Genomic DNA, 19,949 nt, shown 5'->3' with positions numbered 1-19,949 from the left:
AGAGATGTATACCTTGCCTTTGACCCCAAGGCAGCTTACAGTTTTCAACTAATAACACAAGAATCCCAAATCAAGAACAGACTTAAAACAATTAGTAATACACACTAAATTAATTGTAAAGAAATTATTAAAACCACATAGAAAAGCAAAGGCTAAAAATAACAGATTATAAACCGGAAAATAAATAATATTAAAGACCTAGGGAGATAAAAAGGGTTCCCCCAAACACATTAAAAGAAGACCACATTGGTGTACAAACTGGTATTCACATTTATTTTTAAAAGAAAAATCTCCAATTGGGAGTTGCTACTTGGAATATCATCCTATGTGCTTCCACCATTCATCCCTACTCAACAGCGCTGTAAAAAGAGTTCTAGTTACAGGCGGTCTATAAATGTGCTAAATAAATAAAGGCCATTGTTGGTTACATGTAAAGGTCATGGTGGGTCATACTGGCATTCTCAAAAATACATCACGCTTTTAGCTAATAGAGTTTTGAATTTAAGTACTCAAACCTTTGGTTTCCAAAAGTAATACGAGACTAGTTCAGATCTGTATCTTATGAATGGAGTGACATTCAGTAGATTCTGTAGTAATCTCTGGATGTTTGCCTTGGGTATCCATGTCAGAAAAACCGACCATAGTTTGGTGGGTGAGTTTATACCGTGCATGCCAAAGGTCCCAGGTTGAACCTCTGGTCCCTCCATTTGGAAGGAAACTGGGTTACAGGGCTAGAAAAGATGTTTGCCTGAGACGGTGAAAAGCTACCCTCATTCGGAGCACTGGACTAGATTAACCAAGGGTCTAATTTGGTTTAACAAGAAGATCTGGGGGCCCAAATTGACTTCCCCTGATATAACGCAATTTCATATGATCAGTGACCTCCTAATCAGATGGTATTTAGTGTCCTACTGTATCTGAATACAGAGGTTCAGTGGCTGTAGGTCATGATGCTATAGCTATAAGTCATATGAAACCTCTGTGTTCTTTGGCTACCAGTTCAGAACTACTTCCCAGGTTTAGAGGCAGGATGCCTGTGAATCCCAGCTGCAGGGGAGCAAGAGCAGGAGAAGGGGCTTGCCTTCATCTTCTGCTTGTGGGTTTCCTAAAGGCATCTGGTGAGCTAGTGTGGGAAACAGGATGCTGGATTAGGTAGACCTGGATTAGAATAGCAGGGCTCTTATGCTCAGTTCCTGGGGAGCAACCCCCAAAGAGATTTATATATCAGGCGGTATGAAAATATGATAAATAAAATAAATAAAAAGAGGGTTTGCAGTCTTCAGCTTTCCTTGTGGGCTTCCTGGAGATAACTGGTTGACAGTTGTGGGAAACAGAATGCCAGAGCATTGGTCCATCCAGGTTAGTATTGTCTATACTGACTGGCAGTAGGGCTGTGCACGAAACCAGATTTTAACCAAACCAGGCATGTTTGGTTTTGGTGCCCCAACCCCCGCCCCGGCTCAGCTCGAATTTGAGCTGGTTTGGGGGTTCTAGAAGTTAATTTTTTAAACACTCAGTGTCTCCAGGGGGTGCTGCCGCTGCCTTGGGGAGGCTTCTGCCAGTTCCCCCTCCCCCTGTTCCAGCCCTTGCTGAGGTGGCGGTGGCCACTTTGGAGGCTGCTGTGCATGCATTCTGGCCATAAATGGCCAGGGTGCATATGTGGGAACCTCCAAAGTAGCCGCCACCACCTCAGCAATGAATGATCAAAAAATGGGCCCAACAGCCCAGGAGGCTGGTGGGGGAGGGGGAACCGACAGCACCCCTTGGAGGTGGTGTTAAAATATATAAAATTATATATAATTTTAAACCTCTAGAACCCCCGAGCTGGGGGTGGGTGGGTTTCAGTTCGACCTCGAGCCGAACCAGATCCAGTCCAGCTTGAAGGCGACCCCTCAAGCTGGACCAGTTTGGTGTCAAACCGGCTCAAGGTTGAGCTGGTTCGCACATCCCTAACTGGCAGTGACTCCAAGGTTTCAGGCAGGAGTCTTTCCCATCCCTACCAGGAGATGATAGGGATTAATTTCTGGGATCATCTGCATGAAAGCAGATACTCTACTATTGAACTTAAGATCCTGGCTGTAACATTTTCCTCAAGGGGAATATTTCACAGCAGACAGCACTTGTGTGTAGTTGCCCATTCAAGTGCAAACCAGGGCAGACCCTGCTTAGCAAAGGGGACAACTCATGCTCACTTCCACAAGGCCAGGTCTCTTCCCTGTTTGGTATGATCCAGCAGGGCTGTTCTTATCTCTACAGAGACCTTTTCTCATTCTATTCTCGGAGATGAACCTTCCTAAGGCGTATTACCAGATCTATGCAAAGGGACATTTGCCCTACTACTGTCGGCCTCCTGCTTAATCTATGAGTAGTACACTTCTAGACCTGTCCGTCTAGCAACATACCTATTAATCAGCAATGCAATCCCGAAGATTGCAGATTAAACAGAGCTAAAGAAGTGTCATCGATTTCTTGCCCACTGCCCTCAGGGCTTTTAAATCTATACTGTATCACATAAGAGAGGATAGCTTGCTCTTATCTTTTATTCATCCCCTGCTGCAAAACCTGTGGGCCAGCTCTGATATCTCGGGCAGCAACTATGTAAAAATTTATTGATGCTGCAGTCATTAAAAGGGGAAGGCATTGTTTTGTCCTATTGATGCTGGAAACCTTTAATTCTGCCTCCTTAAGGTGACATGAACAGGAGAAGTTGTTCTGGTTTGGAGTGAGTATGACGTGGCTTGACTTCTTTGGTTCCTCTTTTATTGCAGATTGCCATCTGTGTTGTGGTGGACATCTTTCCTCTCCTCACCAAATACTGTAAGTTTGTCTCCTGTGTCAGCTACTGGACGACTACTGCAGTGAAAGAAATGGGATTTGCCCATGCCTTGAGGTCTGGCGTTGTGGAGATGAGTGGCATGGCAGCAACGGTGACCTTCCTGGCGATCCTCTTGATTCTGCTGCATTGGTAAGTGGATTAATGAGAATGTGGGAGATGTGCAGTATTTGAATACTGGTGTGAGGGCATTTTTTCATGCAGTGCAAGTTCAGTATTAAGCAGTTAAAGTTGCAATCCTGCAGGCAGTTGTGCATACAAGTTCCATTGCCTTCTGCAGGGCTTAACATGGGTGGTGAGCAGGACTGTAGACAGATATGCTAGAAGTTGTATGTCTACGGAATGCTATAACCCTTTATTTGGAGGTTGCAGTTCCTCTTTCTAGTGGGAATTAGAAACAGTAACTGTATTGCAGCAAGAATTCATCGGTGTGATTTTAAATTGCCACATCTTTAACAAGCAATCAAATTTTAATTGGATCCATCCCCTGTGAAAGGTTCTTGGTGCTGATGGCGCAGTTTTAAACTATCTTTGTTTAAGAGAATCTCCATGACAATAGGTGGCTTGTGTTAGTTGAGAGAAGCTGTTAATATAACGAAATGTCTTGATGTGCTTTAATAGGTGGAAAGCAAGACCATTTGATCAACTTAAAAATGTTTAAATGGCTCATAACCCTAAGCATAGAGATTTAGAAATATAGAAATCTCTTGATTTGGGGAAAGTTTCAAATGTAAGAATGCGGTTTAAACAGTGGAATATCAAACACTGAGGCTGATGTTTATGTCAAAACATTTGTTTTAAGTTTTACTTATGTGTTAGTTTTATTTTTACGCAATAAAGGCAGTCTGGAGAGAAATATAGTCGCAGATCCATCATGCGTAATGTGTTGCCTGTATACCAGCTTGTACTGAGTTAAATTGATATCAAGGAAATTGTTTTCTAATGAGTTTGATAATGAACCTTTCCTGCAAATTTGTTTCAAAGCATCTCCATAAGGCTACACTACACTTACATTGAACATGTTGTTCCCACGTGATACTCTACTGAGAATTTGAGGTTGCATACACTCAGATCTATGAATTGGGCTTTCAGCTCAAAGTATTTGGCAGTGTTAAGTTCCACAGGCTTGGGGTTGGGGTGGGTGCAAGGGAGAGGGGGAAACAGGGAAAGATGTATGTAAAATACAAAATGTCAAAAAACATTAGATTTGTTTTTAAAAGCAAAAGGACCAAACTTTCCAAAGGAGTTTCGAGTGGATAGTGTTGGAAACAAAGGCAGGCTCATGCAATCTTGTTGCAGATGGGTACATTCGCTGCCTGTGCCAGCATGTGCATTGTGCTGGGACAGAGTGATGTGACATCACTAGCTTGTTTCATGCAATATGGTTTGTGGGATATCCCTATTGACACAACCATAGGTGCAAACTTGGAACTAAACTAAGCTTGATGTCAGGAGGTCTGTGGCTGGATTTTTCCTGTATCTCCCACACTTCCCACTGTATCTCCTTTGACCTGTGCTTGCTCTGGTGAAGAACCCTTTCCACATAAGTGGGTGGGTCAAGCTAGCTGACCACAGAGAACAAGGTTTAGTAAGAGTTGAAGATAAGCCTCCAGATGAGTAAAAGGGATAGAGAACAAACAACGTGACCATAAAAACATACGGAGCCTATTCACACGTGTGGAGGGAACTGGGCTAAAGGAGCCCAGCCCCAGTTTCCCTCGTGCATGTGAACTGCTGGGAGCCGTGGGGCTCATGGTGGTTAGCCCGCTGAATTGCCCCCCTTAAACAAGGTTAGCGGAGTGAGTGCTCCACTAGCCCCATTTTGGCGTCTGTGAGTCGCCGTGGTGACTTGCGAGTCGACCTCCGACTGGGAGGCTGCAGCAAACCTCCCGGCCTCGGGAGTCTCCCCAGAATGCCCTGTGCACTCGTGTGGGGCATCCTGGGACTTTTGCAGGCCAGGCGGCCCCAGATCCCCGCTGCCCCTACTGGCTCTGTCACGGAGCCAGTAGTCTCGTGGGTGGCCGATTTGGCCACCCAGGGCTAACCTAGGATCGTCTGTGGGGAGAGCAGACCGTCCTGGTTGTCCCATGCACTCTGCATGCTGTCTGCCATTTGTTTGTTATAATATATAATATTTCTGCATACTGCTGCTCCATACTTAATGTGATGCAATGGATGTTATAATTTTTTTCCTTCTAGTCTGTGTCCTGTTCTCTGAGCAGAGGACAAACAAATGAAGGAAGCTCAAATTTTGTCTTGCAGCTGCACTGCAAATGTATTTTCGGGGAGCTTACTAATGATCCCACACTAGTTACCTTTTTGTTACAGTTTGGTTGTACTGCACCTGAAAAGCTTTAGGGACTTAAGAAGCTGCCTTATACTGTACCAAATCAGACAAGTTTGTTTGCTTGTTTAGATAGTGCCCTTCATCCTAAGACTCCAAGGCGGTTAAAAACAAGATAAAAACAATAACCTATCAAAGACAAACACAGCTAAAAATTTGAAGAGAAGGGGGCAACTCATTGGCCGAAAGCTTGAATAAAATGGGCAGTCTTCACTTTCCCCCTAAAGGCTGGGGCAAGGGGAGAGAGCCATGTGGATCTTGGTTGCGAGTGATTTTCACAGCTTGGGGGCAGTAACTGAGAAGGCCCTGTTCTGCGTGCATGACAAACTAGCCTCTGCAGGTGTTGGTGCACAGAGCAGAGCCTTCCCAGCCCATCCAGTCAGGTGGATAGATTTAGCTAGGAGCAGGTGGTCCCTAAGGTACCTGGGGCCCAAGCCGTTTAGGGCTTTAAAGGTAATGGTAATAACCAGCACTTTGAAATGTACCTGGAATCAGATTGGCAGCCAGTGCAGTGCCTTCAAGATTGGAGTGATATGTCCAGATCAATCTGGCAGCCATATTGTGCATCATCTGTAGTTTCCGAATACTTTTCAAGGGCAGCCCAACGTAGATAGTATTGCAGTAACCCAAGCATGGTGTGACTAAGGCATGGGTGACAGAGGCTGGATCAGCCCTCTCAAACAATAATCACAGCTGACGCACCCATTGAAGCTGAGCCAAAGTGCTCCTGTCCACTGCTGGCACCTGGTTTTTCTAGGAGCAACGCCGGATCCAGGAGAACCCCCAAGCTGTAAACCAGAGGGAGTGCAATCATTGGTCCCTCTAGCTCAGTATCATCCACACTGACAAGGTTTCAGGCAGGAGTCCTTTTCCAGTAAAGGGGACAGTTCATGTTTGCTTCTTCAAGGCCAGCCCTCCTCCCCAAATGGCTCCTTGATAATTATGGAGTGCAACTAATTGACCCTGGCTAGTCCTTTTGGGGAAATGTGGGACAGCCAAGGACAGCGTTTGTCTGCATTTATCAAAGAGCAAGTACTTCTGTGTTTTGCAAATTTAATCCAACTCTGGCTTGTATTTACCAAAAAGGCCAACTTAATTGGGGCTGATTTGGTGGCCTGTCCTTGGCTGGAAAATGGGGGTGATGGTTGCATCCAAGTGTGAGGTTTTAATGAAAGAGTGTGAGGTTTGCAAAGCCTTTTTTTAACCTTTTGGGTGACAGATGCTGTTGTTCATCATGCAAAGTATTAATGTGATAAATAATAGTTTTTATCTTCAGTTGCATATTGAGTTGAATCTCCTGTGCCTGGTGGTGGGTGTGCCTATTCCTATTGTGGGTTTGCTCTTGCTGTCTGTGAATGTGTTGATAAAATGAAGGCAGGAACTTACCAAACTTTTTAAAGCTTAATGTACCATAAGCTTGGCATTATGAAGAAGCTGTCACACAGCGTTCTGACATCTTTGTTCAAAGTGGCTCTTCAGTAGCTTGTCTAAACAAACCTGAGTGTTGGCAATTTGGAAATAGCGGGGTAGGTGTTTGTGTATGTGTGGGGGACAGATCTCAAACTTCAGGATTCTGAAACAGGCACTTAAGATGCTTGGCTGGACCTGTTATCTCACCGTCTTGTTTTGGGTGAGGTGAGCCCTCCTTATTGTTTTCAGTCCATCTTTAAGCCCATGCATTGATTCTGGCTTTTTGGTGTATGGCAATGGGAAGACTGCTTTCCACTGCCTTATGTGATCCTGTTAAAAATATGTGCAATATTATTGGTTTGTCAACTCTGCCCTTGCAGACTTCTTTAATACAGGCACTTGGCCTAGGCTACCTGCTTCATCCCACACTAAAAGAAACACTGGGCAAAAGCAAACACCAAGTGCCATGTTTCTATGCCCCTTTTTGGAGCTGGGCCTTAAATGGCTCCTTTGTTAGGCACATGCTATGGGATGATGCACTCCCTCTGATACGCTGGCTGTCAGAGGGATTTGCAAAACAACAAAGATTATGTGCTTGGGCTAATGCTGGCAGCAAAACATTTGCATCACTTGGCCTGCACATGCAACTTCCATGGCTAGCCTACATTATGATCAAAACACTGGACTATTTGTGTTTCTGAACAGTTTGGCACAGAACTGAAATTCTCTCTCTCTCTCTCTCTCTCTCTGAAAGCAAGTTTCTAGTCCTCCTGAATAGAGAAGTAAAAGTACATGCTCCCTAGCATGCCTAGATTTTTGCCTGCATTAAGACACTTTGAAAAAACCAGGAAATTTTCCACCCACTCTGAACCACATCACAAATCATTTTTATAATTTGGGGGATGCTTTCAAATACAGTTTATAATTTGGTACTGGGTGTGGAAGTGTGGTGCTGTTTGGAAAAATAAGGATACAAGCTTATGTAGGAGAGGAGAGCTGGTCTTGTAGCAAGCATGACTTGTCCCCTTAGCTGAGCAGGGTCTGCCCTGGTTGCATATGAATGGGAGACTAGAAGTGCGAGGTTTGCAGCTGGGGGTGATGGAAGTTGTCTTAACAATAGCTGGAGTGCCTCAGGTTGGCCACCCTAGAACTAAAGCATCTCTGTGTGTCTCTCAATAGCTGTAGTAGGAAACCTAGTATTCTGTCACGTAAAACAAAGAGAGGGGCACTTGTCTTGCAAGTTAAAGATGCCTGCTTAATCGTCTTTGATGGCTGCTGGTGACTCTGAGCCTTCCTTCCTTCCTGGATGGGGAATGAAAGAGATGCTACATTTTGTTTGAGGGGAGGAGATCTGATTTTCAAGAATATGAGAATCTATGCTAATTTCATTCAAATAGATTAGACACAACAAAATAAACATTAGAAAAATCTGATAATTCTCCCTTCTAAGCTATATAATGACTAGAATCGCAGTGGTGTATCTCCTGCTGTGCTGTGCCATTTTGCTCTGCAGCTAGGCCGCCTTTCCCCCTCACCCTGGAACTTGGGGTGATATAGGTCAGGTTTCCAGGGTCACCAATCCCCCCGCCCCCACATTATGCCCCTGACACGGCATTATTCTGGGGCACTGTGGTAAAAATAAAGGCCTCCACTGCAGCTCCATTTTTTCCTCACAGTCCCCAAGTGTTGCAGTTCATCTTTCCCCACCAGAGTGAGCCTGCTTTCTCCCACATTTTACAATGTCAGTTAGGGGCTGGGTTCATACAATTGCAAGGAGCCTGGTTAAAAGGTTAATTGGGATTAGTGAGCCTCACATCGCTGATTGTGTGGATCCAGAATTTCAGGATAGTCCTGGTCAAGCCACCACTCTGGTTAACCAGCATTTAAGCAGAATGGATAACCAGGATCCTTGTGACTGTGTGAACCATAGACCAACTAATCTGTAAATGGAAAGCAGAACCTACCCATGATCATGTTCTCTTCACCAATGATAAGGCTGGCAGTCCACCTTCTTGTTAGAAAAGCTGTGTTTACAGTGAACGTTCCTCACTTTTTAAAAAAACAAAAAAAGTTGAAAAACTGATCTGGAGAGGGAGGGGAAGTGCCTTGTGACATCACAGGGAGCTAGCCAGTCAGCACTGTAGACCAGGGATTCTCAGTGTTGGGTCCCTAGATGTTATTGGACTTCAACTCCCACAATCCCCAGCCCCAGTGGCCTTTGGTTGGGGATTATGAGAGTTGAAGTCCAATAACATCTGAGGACCCAACGTTGAGAATCCCTGCTGTAGACAACGGACTTTGGTTGGAGAGAATCCTGAACTTTCAGGGAAGACTGTGTAGAATGAAAGAGTTGTGGTATGCAAGGATAAGGCAGTGGCGTGGAGTTGGGAACATTAATGGTTTATTGAAATATTATTTACAGAGAGGCAAGTGCTTTCAGTGCTCTTGCTGCTGGTTGGTTTTTAGCCCCACCTCCACTCCAGGACTGGAATAAAAGTAACTAAAGCACCATGCAAAAGCTGGCCTGGATCAAGGAATGGGTTAACCACAGATTGTACACCTGAACAAAGCATGGCAAATGTGTTTCCACATTTATGTGCCGGATCTGGATGCACTTTCTGTCTGTACTGGCTTGTCAGCCCTGGTCAAAACATTTTTGTCAAACTTAGGCCAAGAAATCCCAGGCCCTGTAGGTTTAGATTCACACTAGCAGAACTGGGGGAGAGGGAAAAGCAGGTATTTTAAACCAGAAATACCTGGTTCATTAAACTCATCTCATTAACTAGTCACAAAGTCATGGATGTGAAACTGTTACAGCATTACTGCTATTTAAAGGAATTGAGTGTTCCTTCTAATGGTTGCTAACTTGCTAATAGACTGCTTCCTTTATAAAGATCCCCCTTTCCCAATTTACTTGGTGTACCTTTTAACACATTCTTTGCAAAAAAATTCTCTTTTCCATTCTCTCTTGTTCCTCATCCCTAAGCAGAGAGTTCTGTGCCATGGCAACATTTTATATTTTGAGTGGAGATTAAAAACAAAAACAAAAAAATCTTATTCCATCTATAAACAAAATAAATCAACAGATGAGGCCCTGGAGACCCATTTCTCTGTAGCCATTTCCCTCCAACTGCTTTCTGTTCCATGCAGTTTGTACTCAGAGTATATAAAATAAGCCGGCTTACCTGCGTGGGGCACAGGTTTCCTCAAGACAGCAGCACTGTCATAAACATTGTGGGTTTTACAACGTGGGTAATAATAAGATTACTAATAGTGCTGAGATGTTTGCTTTATTTAATAGCCTATCATTTAGCAAGGAGAGAATGTCTCCCTGTCACAGCTGCTGACACTTTGCTGGAAATAGCATTGGTTATTCTACATGTTGAACAAGGGACAGAGAGAAAACAGGAGCAGGTAGTTAAGGAAAAATCTTTATGCTGTAAAGTGGAGGGGAGGTGTACGGTATTTAAGAGAGAGACGGAGACCTCACCCAAAGCTAACTAAATTATACATTTTTATCACTTGTCTTGTCCACAAAGACAAATTATTTTTATTTAGACATGTGGGGGGTGTGTGTGTGTTAAAATTTTGATTTATAGCCTGCTCTGTTTTATTGGTTCTGGGTGGACGATAGCAGTTTTCTGAGAGAGAGTATATGTGCAATCTCACCCCCACCCCCAAAGGGCTTACAACATAAGTAGGAGAAAGATTGCAAAGGGAATAAAGGAAAAGAACAAAGGACAGATGAAATAGATGGTCTTTTTGTTGTTCAGGAGAGGTCAGTTGGTTCTTAATACGGTTGTGGAGAGGTCTGAGCCACGGCAACAGGAGGTGAGGGAGATGTGATGGCCGGCATTCTCGTCTGCCCCTCCCTGAGCAGTTGATTCTGGGAGGGAAGGCATGCCCTGCCCTCCACAGATGAAAACGGGGACATGGTTCTAGCACTAGTAAGGGTTACTGCCCAAGTCCCCAGCCCCCACTCACACACTGTTAGAGCCTTTCATCTTCTGTATTCCATTTTCATTTCTGCAGTAGGCAGTAGCCAGTCCTGCACTGAAGAAAGCTAGGAAGGTATTTGTTCCTTAGCTAAAGATGTGCTAGAAAAGCAGAAAATGTCCTTCGGGCTGTTATCAGCCATTCCTAGGAAGCTGCTTGATACCAAGTCAGACCATTGGTCCATCCAGCTCAGTGTTGTCTGCAGTGACACGCAGCAGCTCTCTATGGCTTCATTCAAAATGAGCTTCACCAGCATGAGAAAGAGTGGGCTGTGCAATGCTGAATGCTCATTGACACGTATGCATGTTGGAGACAAGATACATTCTCTCAAACACATTGGGGCGATCCTCATGATCACCGAAAGTGTGGAGGAGAAGGCTCCAAAAAGCTTACCTTCCCCACAGACAATTGAGGGATTGGTGGTGGGAGTGTGATCTAAGTTCCCACACAAGCACCCCTGCTCTGTGGAGCACGGAGCAGGGTGGAGGAATCCAGAGCCCAAATTTGAATTCCACAATGCAATGCACGACATGTTGAATTGAGGGATTCCCCCAAGAGATGGGTGCTCTAGATGCAGGCTGGGAGCAGCCCGTGCTTGCACATGAACAAGTCGCTGGGGGTGGGGGTACGGATGTGCTCACTCCCTTAACCTCAGCTAATAGCTTGGGTGAATTGTGAGGCTAGGCAGCTCTGCCCCTCTGAGATCAGGCCTGATCCTGGAGGTTCTCACGCACAGCCTAATCCAGGCTGGGCATCCCTAGCCCAGGTTAGGCTGTGCATAAGAGCAACCTCATAGTTGGTGTTCTCCTAGACCCTGGGGAGGGAGAAAGAAAAGGGGGTAAACAGCTTTAGCAACTTGCACTAAGAAATTGTCAACAGAGGTTCCCCAGCTGTACTACATGGCTGACTCATGTTCAACTTGTGATTGACTGCAACTCAAAGATCATTTTCCGATGTACTAGTCCCAGGCAAGTATCCCACATCTCATACCTTTGATGTGTTCTAAGATGTGGGATATGATTTGATTTTGCATCTTATTTTATTTAATTGGCCTACAGAACTTTCCATTTGTCTTTGTTGGATTTAGATGCAATCCGTCTGACCCTGAAGACTTGGACTCATTTTAGGCAGTAGGTGTCTCCTTACCACCTTTTCCTTTTCAGTTTTGAGCTGTAATCCTACTGTTGTGCACAGTTCTGGTCACTACACCTTAAGAAAGATATGCAGAGCTGGAAAAGGTGCAGAAATGGGCAACTAAAATTATCAGGGGGCTGGAGCGACTCCCCTGTGAAGGAAGACTACAACATTTAGGCTTTTTTAGTTTAGAAAGAAAGTGGGCATGGGGGGACATGATAGAGGTATATCAAACTATGCACTGTGTGGATCAAATGCAGAGACAGAAGTTTTTCTTCCTTTCATAACATTAGGATCTGGGGTCATCTGTTGGAGCTGAATGCTGGGAGATTCAGGACAGACAAAATGAAGTACTTATTTGCACAACACTTAGTTAAACATGGAATTTGCTGCCGCTTTGCTGTGCTGTCTGAATGAAGCCTTGTGTCCTGGAAGGGTCAATGCAAGGTTCTTCTTATGGTGGTGTCCACCAATGTAGATGGGTTTAAAAGGGGATTAGACCAATTCATGGAGGATAGGGCCGTCAGTGGCTGCTGAGCAGGATAGCTGTATGTTTCCATCAGAATTGGAAGTTGCATACCCCTGGACATCTGGTGCTAAGAAACATCAACAAGAGGGGGTGTTTCCCTCTTCTACCAGTTTACAGGCTTCCCAGATGCACCTGACTGGCTACTGTGTGAGCAGGATACTGTACTAGATGGACCTTTGGCCTGATCCAGCAGAACTTTTTCTTATGTTCTTAATCCTGAGCTTTTGCCCTTCACTATGCTTTTGTGAGATTGCACACAGTTGCCCTTTTGGAAGAAGACCAAGGCAAAATGGGAATCTAGCAGTTCCTTCTTCTCTTTGTCACCTGTTAACATTTCAGCATCCTTACTAAACAAAGGGGCTACTGTCTCCTTCCTCTTCCTACATGTATCTAAGCAAGATTGTGTGAATTCAAGATTGACTGATTGCTGAAGAAGAGGTTGAGCCATTGCTGGAATTTTCCTCTGAGAATGGCCTCAAATTGACAAAGCTTCTAATAAATGTATTCAGTTGGAATTGTGTGTGTTAGAGTTAAGAAAAAAACCCCACATTCTAAAATGTTGTTCTGAAGACAATTGGGAGCAAAAGAAAAATGTATAACACATCCTTCTTTGGCACCAAAATGCAGCTTTCTGAAATATATAAACAGTGAAAGGATGGTATCTGCTTGCAGAAGTGATCCAAGGGCAACAAAGAACTGAAGGTCAAACAATAATAAAATGAAGGAGGGAAATTATAGCCTTTCTTGTTCAGTTCTGTGATGTGCTCCTTGGCAGCTGTGAAGATTCTGTTCTTAAAGAATTTGTGTCACAACTATTCATGATTTTTACTTTAAGGAAAGCAAAGAAGAATGAAGCATTTATACAGTTGCCAGTAGAATCATCTTGCTGAGACCTTGTGGTTGTGATCCAAATAAGGGTCCTTAAGATGCAATTGAGCATTGATAAGCATCTGGAGACATATTGATCATTCCCAAGTCTCATCTACAGGATCACTTCATTCAAAGCATGGCTTTCCACTACAAGCACAAGCCGACATTGTTGTGCATTTCCTCCTCCTTCCATGTGCAAAAGGCAGAGATTAGAAGCTTCTTACCCTGATTTTGCCAGAGTCACATAGTTGCAATTACATCCAAATCTTGCAAGCTATGGTTTGTGCAAACCAGGATCCAGAACCATAGTTTGCCAGACTGAATGATTCGGCAAACTATGGTTTACTGCAAAACAGGAGAGGAAGTGTCTAATCTCCTCCCTTAACATGCTGAGGCAGTTAAGTGGAGGTGGAGGGAGCACACAGTCCTCAGGCTCAAGGCTGGTTCATACATATAACTGCAAAGAATGCTTTGCTGTCTGAATGAAGCCTTGTGTCCTGGAAAGGCCAATGCAAGGTTCTTCCTATGATCTGAAAGGTATGGTAGAGCCCTCTCCTGGAGTAGTGTAGCAAGCAAGTTGAACTGTGTGGTTCGTTCTTTTCCACCGATTAATTATTGAAACGTTGGCTAAGGCCACATTTAGCCACCATTCTAAATGTGTCTGAGTTTTAAGTGTTAGGCTGAGCTCATTGACAACCACTAAACAAGTAATGGAAGGGCTTTCATGTTGACTTGTTCCTAACTAACACAGGGTACCTTTCTAAGTATTGTAACTCCTAACATTAACTATTCCTAACATTCACATTATCCTGTTCCTAACACTCATATTATTAGACAGCAAATTAACATTCTTCTATTCTGGAGAGCATTTTGGGATGGCAGATAATTAGTTATATCTCTTTCTACTGAGCTCTGTTTTATTTCTGCTGCACCGTAGCTAGGTTTTGGTTTTGCATTAGGCAAAAATATTTATTGGAAATATTTCCAAGCCCTCTCTGGCTAAAGAAATTATCTATAGTCCTACCTTTTAAAAATCCAAGCGTAAAGTTCATAATTTGCTTCCTGCCTCTAGCTGCAGTATTTATCTATATGTAGATTTCATTAACTTTTCCTACTGTACAGGATGAAGTGTCTCCAGACTTTGTTACTAAGCGCTCATGGTCTTTTTAAAAAAAATATTAATTAAAACCTGGTGGCATGCTTCACTTGTGTACCAGAAAAGGCATTATAATCCAGAAAAGTATACTCGGGTATATATTGGTTGGGCGTGGGAGCTCTACAGTGAGAGCTGTGGGAAGGGTGGTACCAGCTATTACTATTGCTCTTCAGGCTTCCCTGGACTTGTATTGCTTTGGGCCAAAACTCAAATCATGCATGCTTTTTGCACTGTGGGGGGATGCTTTAATAATGCTCAGTCTGAGGGAGGGGAGAAATTTCCAGTGGGAAGTACGAATATATTTACACAGGTGGCCCTCATTAGCCATGGTTAAAACCAGAAACTGTGGTTTTGCATATCCTCGGTGAGGTCTGGAGGTAGCACGGAGCCATTTTGTGGCTTTTGAAAAAAAGATGATTTTATGCTAAAACTGGGGTTTGCGGGGGCATTGCTGGTAGAGTACTTTATCTTATTTATGCTCCCCCACATTTTTAGCCTGTGGGGAGTAGGTGGGTGGGAACCTAACCCCTAGATTCTCATAGGGGTAAAGTTTCATTATTCACAGTTTCTGTATTTGCACCTATTCATGGGGGTTCTGCTCTCGCCTATAACGAACTAAAAACATTCTTATACCACTCTTCAACCAAAGTTCCCAAGCGGTTTACATAGAAAAATAAATAATAGATATATAAGATGGTCCCCTATTCCCAAAGGTCTCACAGTCAAAAAAGATACATAAAGACAGACACCAGCAGCCGCCACTGGAGGGATGCTGTGCTGGGGGGGGGCTGGATAGGGCCAGTTGCTCTACCCCTGCTAAATATAAGAGAATAATCACTTTAAAAGGTGAGGCTGTTCTCATGCCTGTGCAGAACTGGGCTCAGGGAGGCCAGCCCAGTTCCGTGCTGCAACGGGAGCCATGTGGCTCCTGGCAGCAAACCTTCAAAAATACCGCTCTGCTTAAATGAGGTTAACGGCGCGAGTGCTCTGTTAACCTGGTTTCTTTGGTCATGAGATGCCATGGCAACTCATGGGGAGACGCCCAACAGGGAAGCTAACACAAGCCTCCCAGTCCCAGGGATCTCCCCAGGATGGGATCGCACATGGCATCCTGGAACTTCAGGGGGCCGGGCGGCCCCTGATCTCTGCTGCCCCTACTGGCTCAGTGATGGAGCCGGGAGTTGTGTCGGCGGCTGATCCGGCCACCCAGGAATGGTTCCCTGCTTGTCTGCGAGGAGAGCGGGCTAAGCCCTCTCTCCCCGCAAAGCCCAGTTAGGCTCTATACACCGATCGCGTGCAGAGCCTCGGTGTCTCTTTACTCAGCAGGGTTAGTTACTTAGTTAGCAGGGGTGAACTCAGCAGGGAATAACATGTATTTGGAGAGTGCAGGCGGCATCTATTTTGGCTGTGTTCTCACAATCACCAAGACCCTGGTTAAAAAGTTAATTGGGATCAGCGAGCCCCGCAGAGCTAATGGTGAAATTGCAGAATTTGAGGGGAATTCTCTTCAAACGGCTCTGGTTAACCAGCATAGATAACTAGGATTGGTCTGTGCTGGTTAACTGGAGTGATTTGACCAGGATTGTCCTGAAAGCGGTTCTGTGGGGCTCACTGATTCTATTAACTTATTAATCAGGATCCTTGTGATAGATAGAAGGCAGCCTTCCTATAATGCCTAGCTCAAGCTTTGCTTGTGGCTTTGAAAAAGCAAATCCGGTGACATGCCTTGAATGGCAACCTTCATCTGGGTGATGATGCTATGTTGTTGAATTTGAGAACTGTGTCTAATGCTCTAGCTGTCATTCCAAGCAGAGTTTCCAGACAGAATAACTGGACAAGGTTAAGTAGCATTCTCTTCTTCAGCAAAACAAAAACAAACTCTCCCCCTCCTTTCCAAAAACAATTTCATTGAATGTGCCATTCCTTTCTACCCCAGATTGCACATGTACAGTTAAATTACAGGTCTGCCTACAAAGGAGCTTTGCTAGCTTATGGCTGTGCCAATCCTAAAAGCATTAGCTTGAGCATCGGTCTGCTCAGTTCAGGGACTGCCTGTGCCAATGCAGGCACCTGGTCCATAATCAGCCTGCAAACGTACACAGATCAATGTTTTGCATAGTGCTGTTTGCTGAAGTTGTTTTCCTTGTAATTCTGGTAAGCCACAGTTAATTCCTGTATTGTGTGATAGCTAATGCCAGGCAGTCCAAGTCACGTAACCAGATGAAATGGTAGGGTGCTTTCACTTGGCTGTCTGTTTTCGTCTTTCTTCTCCCTCCACTATGCCTTATGACATCTGCATGGAACTGGACTGAGGGAGGAGTCCAATGCATACTTTCAAACTGTGGGCTAATCTTAATTTGGCCGACCTGCTTTGTAAGGGCTGCAGAACTTGTGTTGCGTTGCAATCTGGACTGATTGTCAGAATGGGGACTGTGTTTGAGGACTATGGTGTGTAAGCTTGCAGAGCAGTGACTTTTTCAAGTGAACGAGGTGAATTTAAAACATCCTGTTTTCCTACAAATGTGCTCAATGATGGGAAGGTGGGCAGACTTAGAAGTGGGGAAGAAAAAACATTCCATACAATTATGGTGCATCAGTTGAATGGTTTTTAAAGAGCAATTTTTCCCCATCTCCCTGTCTTGCAAGAGATCTCAGACTTCCTGCCAGTACAAGCACATGCATGTTTACACATGCTAACTTGGAAATAGGTGATACAAAAGTCAGTGGGGCTTACTGGAAAGGAATAGGATTGTAGTTGTAAGCAAAAAGTAGGGCAAAACCCCATCAAACTATCTTGCACAATTTCCCATTGCAATTAATGGGAGTTCCCAACCTGCAATGAAATCAAACAAACTGGAAAAACTACACAAGTTTTGAAGGTAGGCTTGCCAACTATTTTTTTATTTTTGATGAGGCTTCTGTGCCTTTAACATGGCAAGCAGAAATCCAACAGGTGATGCTCTCTCCACCATGCACATAAAAAAGGCTGTAGACAACACCAAAGGAAGTTAGTAAGTTAGTTTTACTATACTTGTTTCTAGTTACATATTCCACTTTGTGATGGCTCATAGGAAAATAGACAACTGCCTTATACCGAGTCAGACCATTGGTCCATCTAGCACAGTATTGTCTACACTGATAGGCAGCGACTTTCTAAGGTTACAGGCAGGAGTTTCCCAGCCCTACCTGGAGATCACAGGGAGTGAACCTACGGCCTGTTCTGCAGGCAAGTATGCAGATGCTCATCCACCAAGCTATGTCTTCATTCCCTAAAGGAAAAACTTATCATGCTCACATCCAAATACAACCAAGGCAGACCCTGCTTAGCAAAGAAAACTATTCATGTTCGCTACTGGAAGTCCAAGTCTCCTCTCAACATGGCTTTCACTACTTATAAAAAGCTCAGTGGGTATTCCCGCAGGTGGAGTTGTGCAGCATGGGGGTGCAGAACCTCGAACTAATTTTAAAAACCTTTTCCAATTTTTTAAAAAAGTCTCAAAGTAACAGAGGAATACTATTGGGCACAAAGAAGTGGACAGGCTTTTGAGTTCAAGCTTTTGAGTGTAGCCTGAAATCTTTGCCCCAAGCAGAGGTTAACCCAAGGTGATGTTGCTTTATGTGCATGGATGAGTCCTGTGCTAGGGATTCCCTCCTTCACCCTCTTTCTCAACCCCAAACAGCCATCGGGTTTAACCTTTTTCCTCTGCATCACTTTCCTGCTGAAAATGGTTCCCCGAAGCTGTTTTGCCCCTGAGGTTGACATATGAGTAAATCAGCATTACTACTACTACTTCTAAGAATATTTATATTCTGCTTTTCAACAAAAGTTCACAAATTGGCTTACATAAAAATAAATAAACAAGGGGGTACAATCTGAAAAGAAACATAAGGTAAACAGCAGCAATAATCACTGAAGGGATAATGTCGTGTGTTGGATAGGGACAGTTGTTCTTCCCCTGCTAAATATCACTACACAGAGAATTGCCATCTTAAAAGGTGACTCTTTGCTCACTTAACAAGGCTCCTCCCCTATTCCATCTTGATATATATCCTCAAACCGGGATTTTTTTTCATCCCTATGTGGGGCTGCCTTTGTACGTAGTCCAGAAATTCCAGTTGGTACAAGGCGGCCAAGTTGGTCTCTGGATAATCTCAGAGAGACCATATCACACTCTTGCTGATACAGCTATACTGGCTGCCAAAAGGTTTCTGGGCAAAATACATAGTGCTGGTTATAACCTATAAAACCCTACATGGCTTGGGCCCTGGGTATTTAAGAGAACGTCATCTTCATTTTGAGCCCCACTGCCCATTGAGGTCATCTGGAGTGGTCTGTCTCCAGTTGAACTGGTGGCCACAGGGGGACGGGCCTTCTCGGTTGCTGTCCCAAGAATGTGGAATGTGTTCCCTACTGAAATATGTTCCTCCCCCACCTCTGGCCATTTTTAGAAAGCATTTGAAAACCTACCTCTTCACCCAAGCTTTTTTTGATTTTTAAATATTTAGGTTTTAATCTGTTGTGACTCTTTAAATTCTTTAAATTGTTCTTAAGCTTTATGTATGTTTTAACTTGTATGTTATTTTTAACCGCCCAGAGACGAAAGTTTGGGGCGGTGTACAAATTTGATAAAATAAATCTTGGCCAGAAATAGCGGCTCTGCCCCTCTTATTTTTGTTTTTATGCTTTGATATTCAGCCTGATGAAGGATTCTAATGAGCTGCAAAACGTGCTGCTACTTTGTGATGTTCTACTTGGTCCTGGTAAAAGTATTGCTCTACTGTTGCTGTGTTTGATTCCACCCCGCTCTCCTAAGGGATCTGCACAGCTACCTGCAACTTCTGCTTTTCTGTGTCACTTGTCTCTAATAGCAATACACACTAATTATGTCGCTTGTCTCTAATAGCAGTGAATGTACTATCTAGAGGGAAAGGAACATTGTGGTCCGAGTGCTGGGAAAGCACAATGGCCCCACAGCAGAAATGCAGCCTTGACAGGAGACATGTGGACTGCGTGCCCCCAGCACTGACTGTGCAATTAGTTGTTAGTATGGAAAAGGCTCCAACTGCAGACATTACTCTACTGTGCAGTCATCTCAGAAGACATAGTCCTTTTTTAATAGGCGGCTTAACAAGGTCACTGTTAAGTCTTCTCTGTGTCTACATTGACTCACAGAGATGGGGTGAGGGATAGATATTCGGCAGTCCTCTTCTGAGGTCCCAGATCTGGTCTGCATATTTTAATCTGATCAGCATTTGGTTATTGGTAGGGTTACCAACAGCCCCTTATGAGGAGGGAAGTCCCTTATTTCAGTCCCAAATTGTCTGTCCCTTACGGGGATGCCCTTTCCCCCTTATTTATTGCCCTGCTAACTGGGCAAAGAGGCACCTTTTTTAACGTGGTGATTTAACAGGGGGAGAGTAACTGGCCCTATCCAGCCCCAACACAGCACTTCCAGTGACTGTTGCTGGTATGCATCTTATATTTCTTTTTAGATTGTGAGCCCTTATTTATTATTATTTATCTATGTAAACCGCTTTGGAAACTTTTTGTTGAAAAGCGGTATACAAATATTTGTTGTTTTCAGCTAATGGGAAGAACCTGTGGCCCAGATCAAGCTGGCTATTGAGGTCATTCACACAATTTAAAAATGTGTTCTACCCAGGTTTGGGAGCTACG

At 44.1% G+C, this 19,949-nt stretch overlaps 1 protein-coding gene across 9 annotated transcripts in view; it reads left to right on the top strand.

Annotated features, from left to right (window-relative positions):
- Positions 1–19,949, top strand: part of TBXAS1 (thromboxane A synthase 1) — a 402,124-nt gene that overhangs the window by 54,014 nt on the left and 328,161 nt on the right. For 8 of the 9 annotated variants that reach the window (XM_053257591.1, XM_053257594.1, XM_053257596.1 and 5 more), the window contains one exon: positions 2,769–2,965. In XM_053257591.1, the coding sequence (XP_053113566.1) occupies positions 2,868–2,965 (98 nt within the window). In that variant the 5' untranslated portion in view covers positions 2,769–2,867. Of the gene's footprint in view, positions 1–2,768; positions 2,966–8,888; positions 8,943–19,949 lie in introns of those variants that run through there. The other variant, XM_053257597.1, reaches the window with a different exon arrangement.

Source organism: Hemicordylus capensis, chromosome 5, assembly GCF_027244095.1.
Source record: "Hemicordylus capensis ecotype Gifberg chromosome 5, rHemCap1.1.pri, whole genome shotgun sequence".
NCBI lineage: Eukaryota > Metazoa > Chordata > Lepidosauria > Squamata > Cordylidae > Hemicordylus > Hemicordylus capensis.
This window is presented reverse-complemented; position numbering and strand designations above follow the sequence as displayed.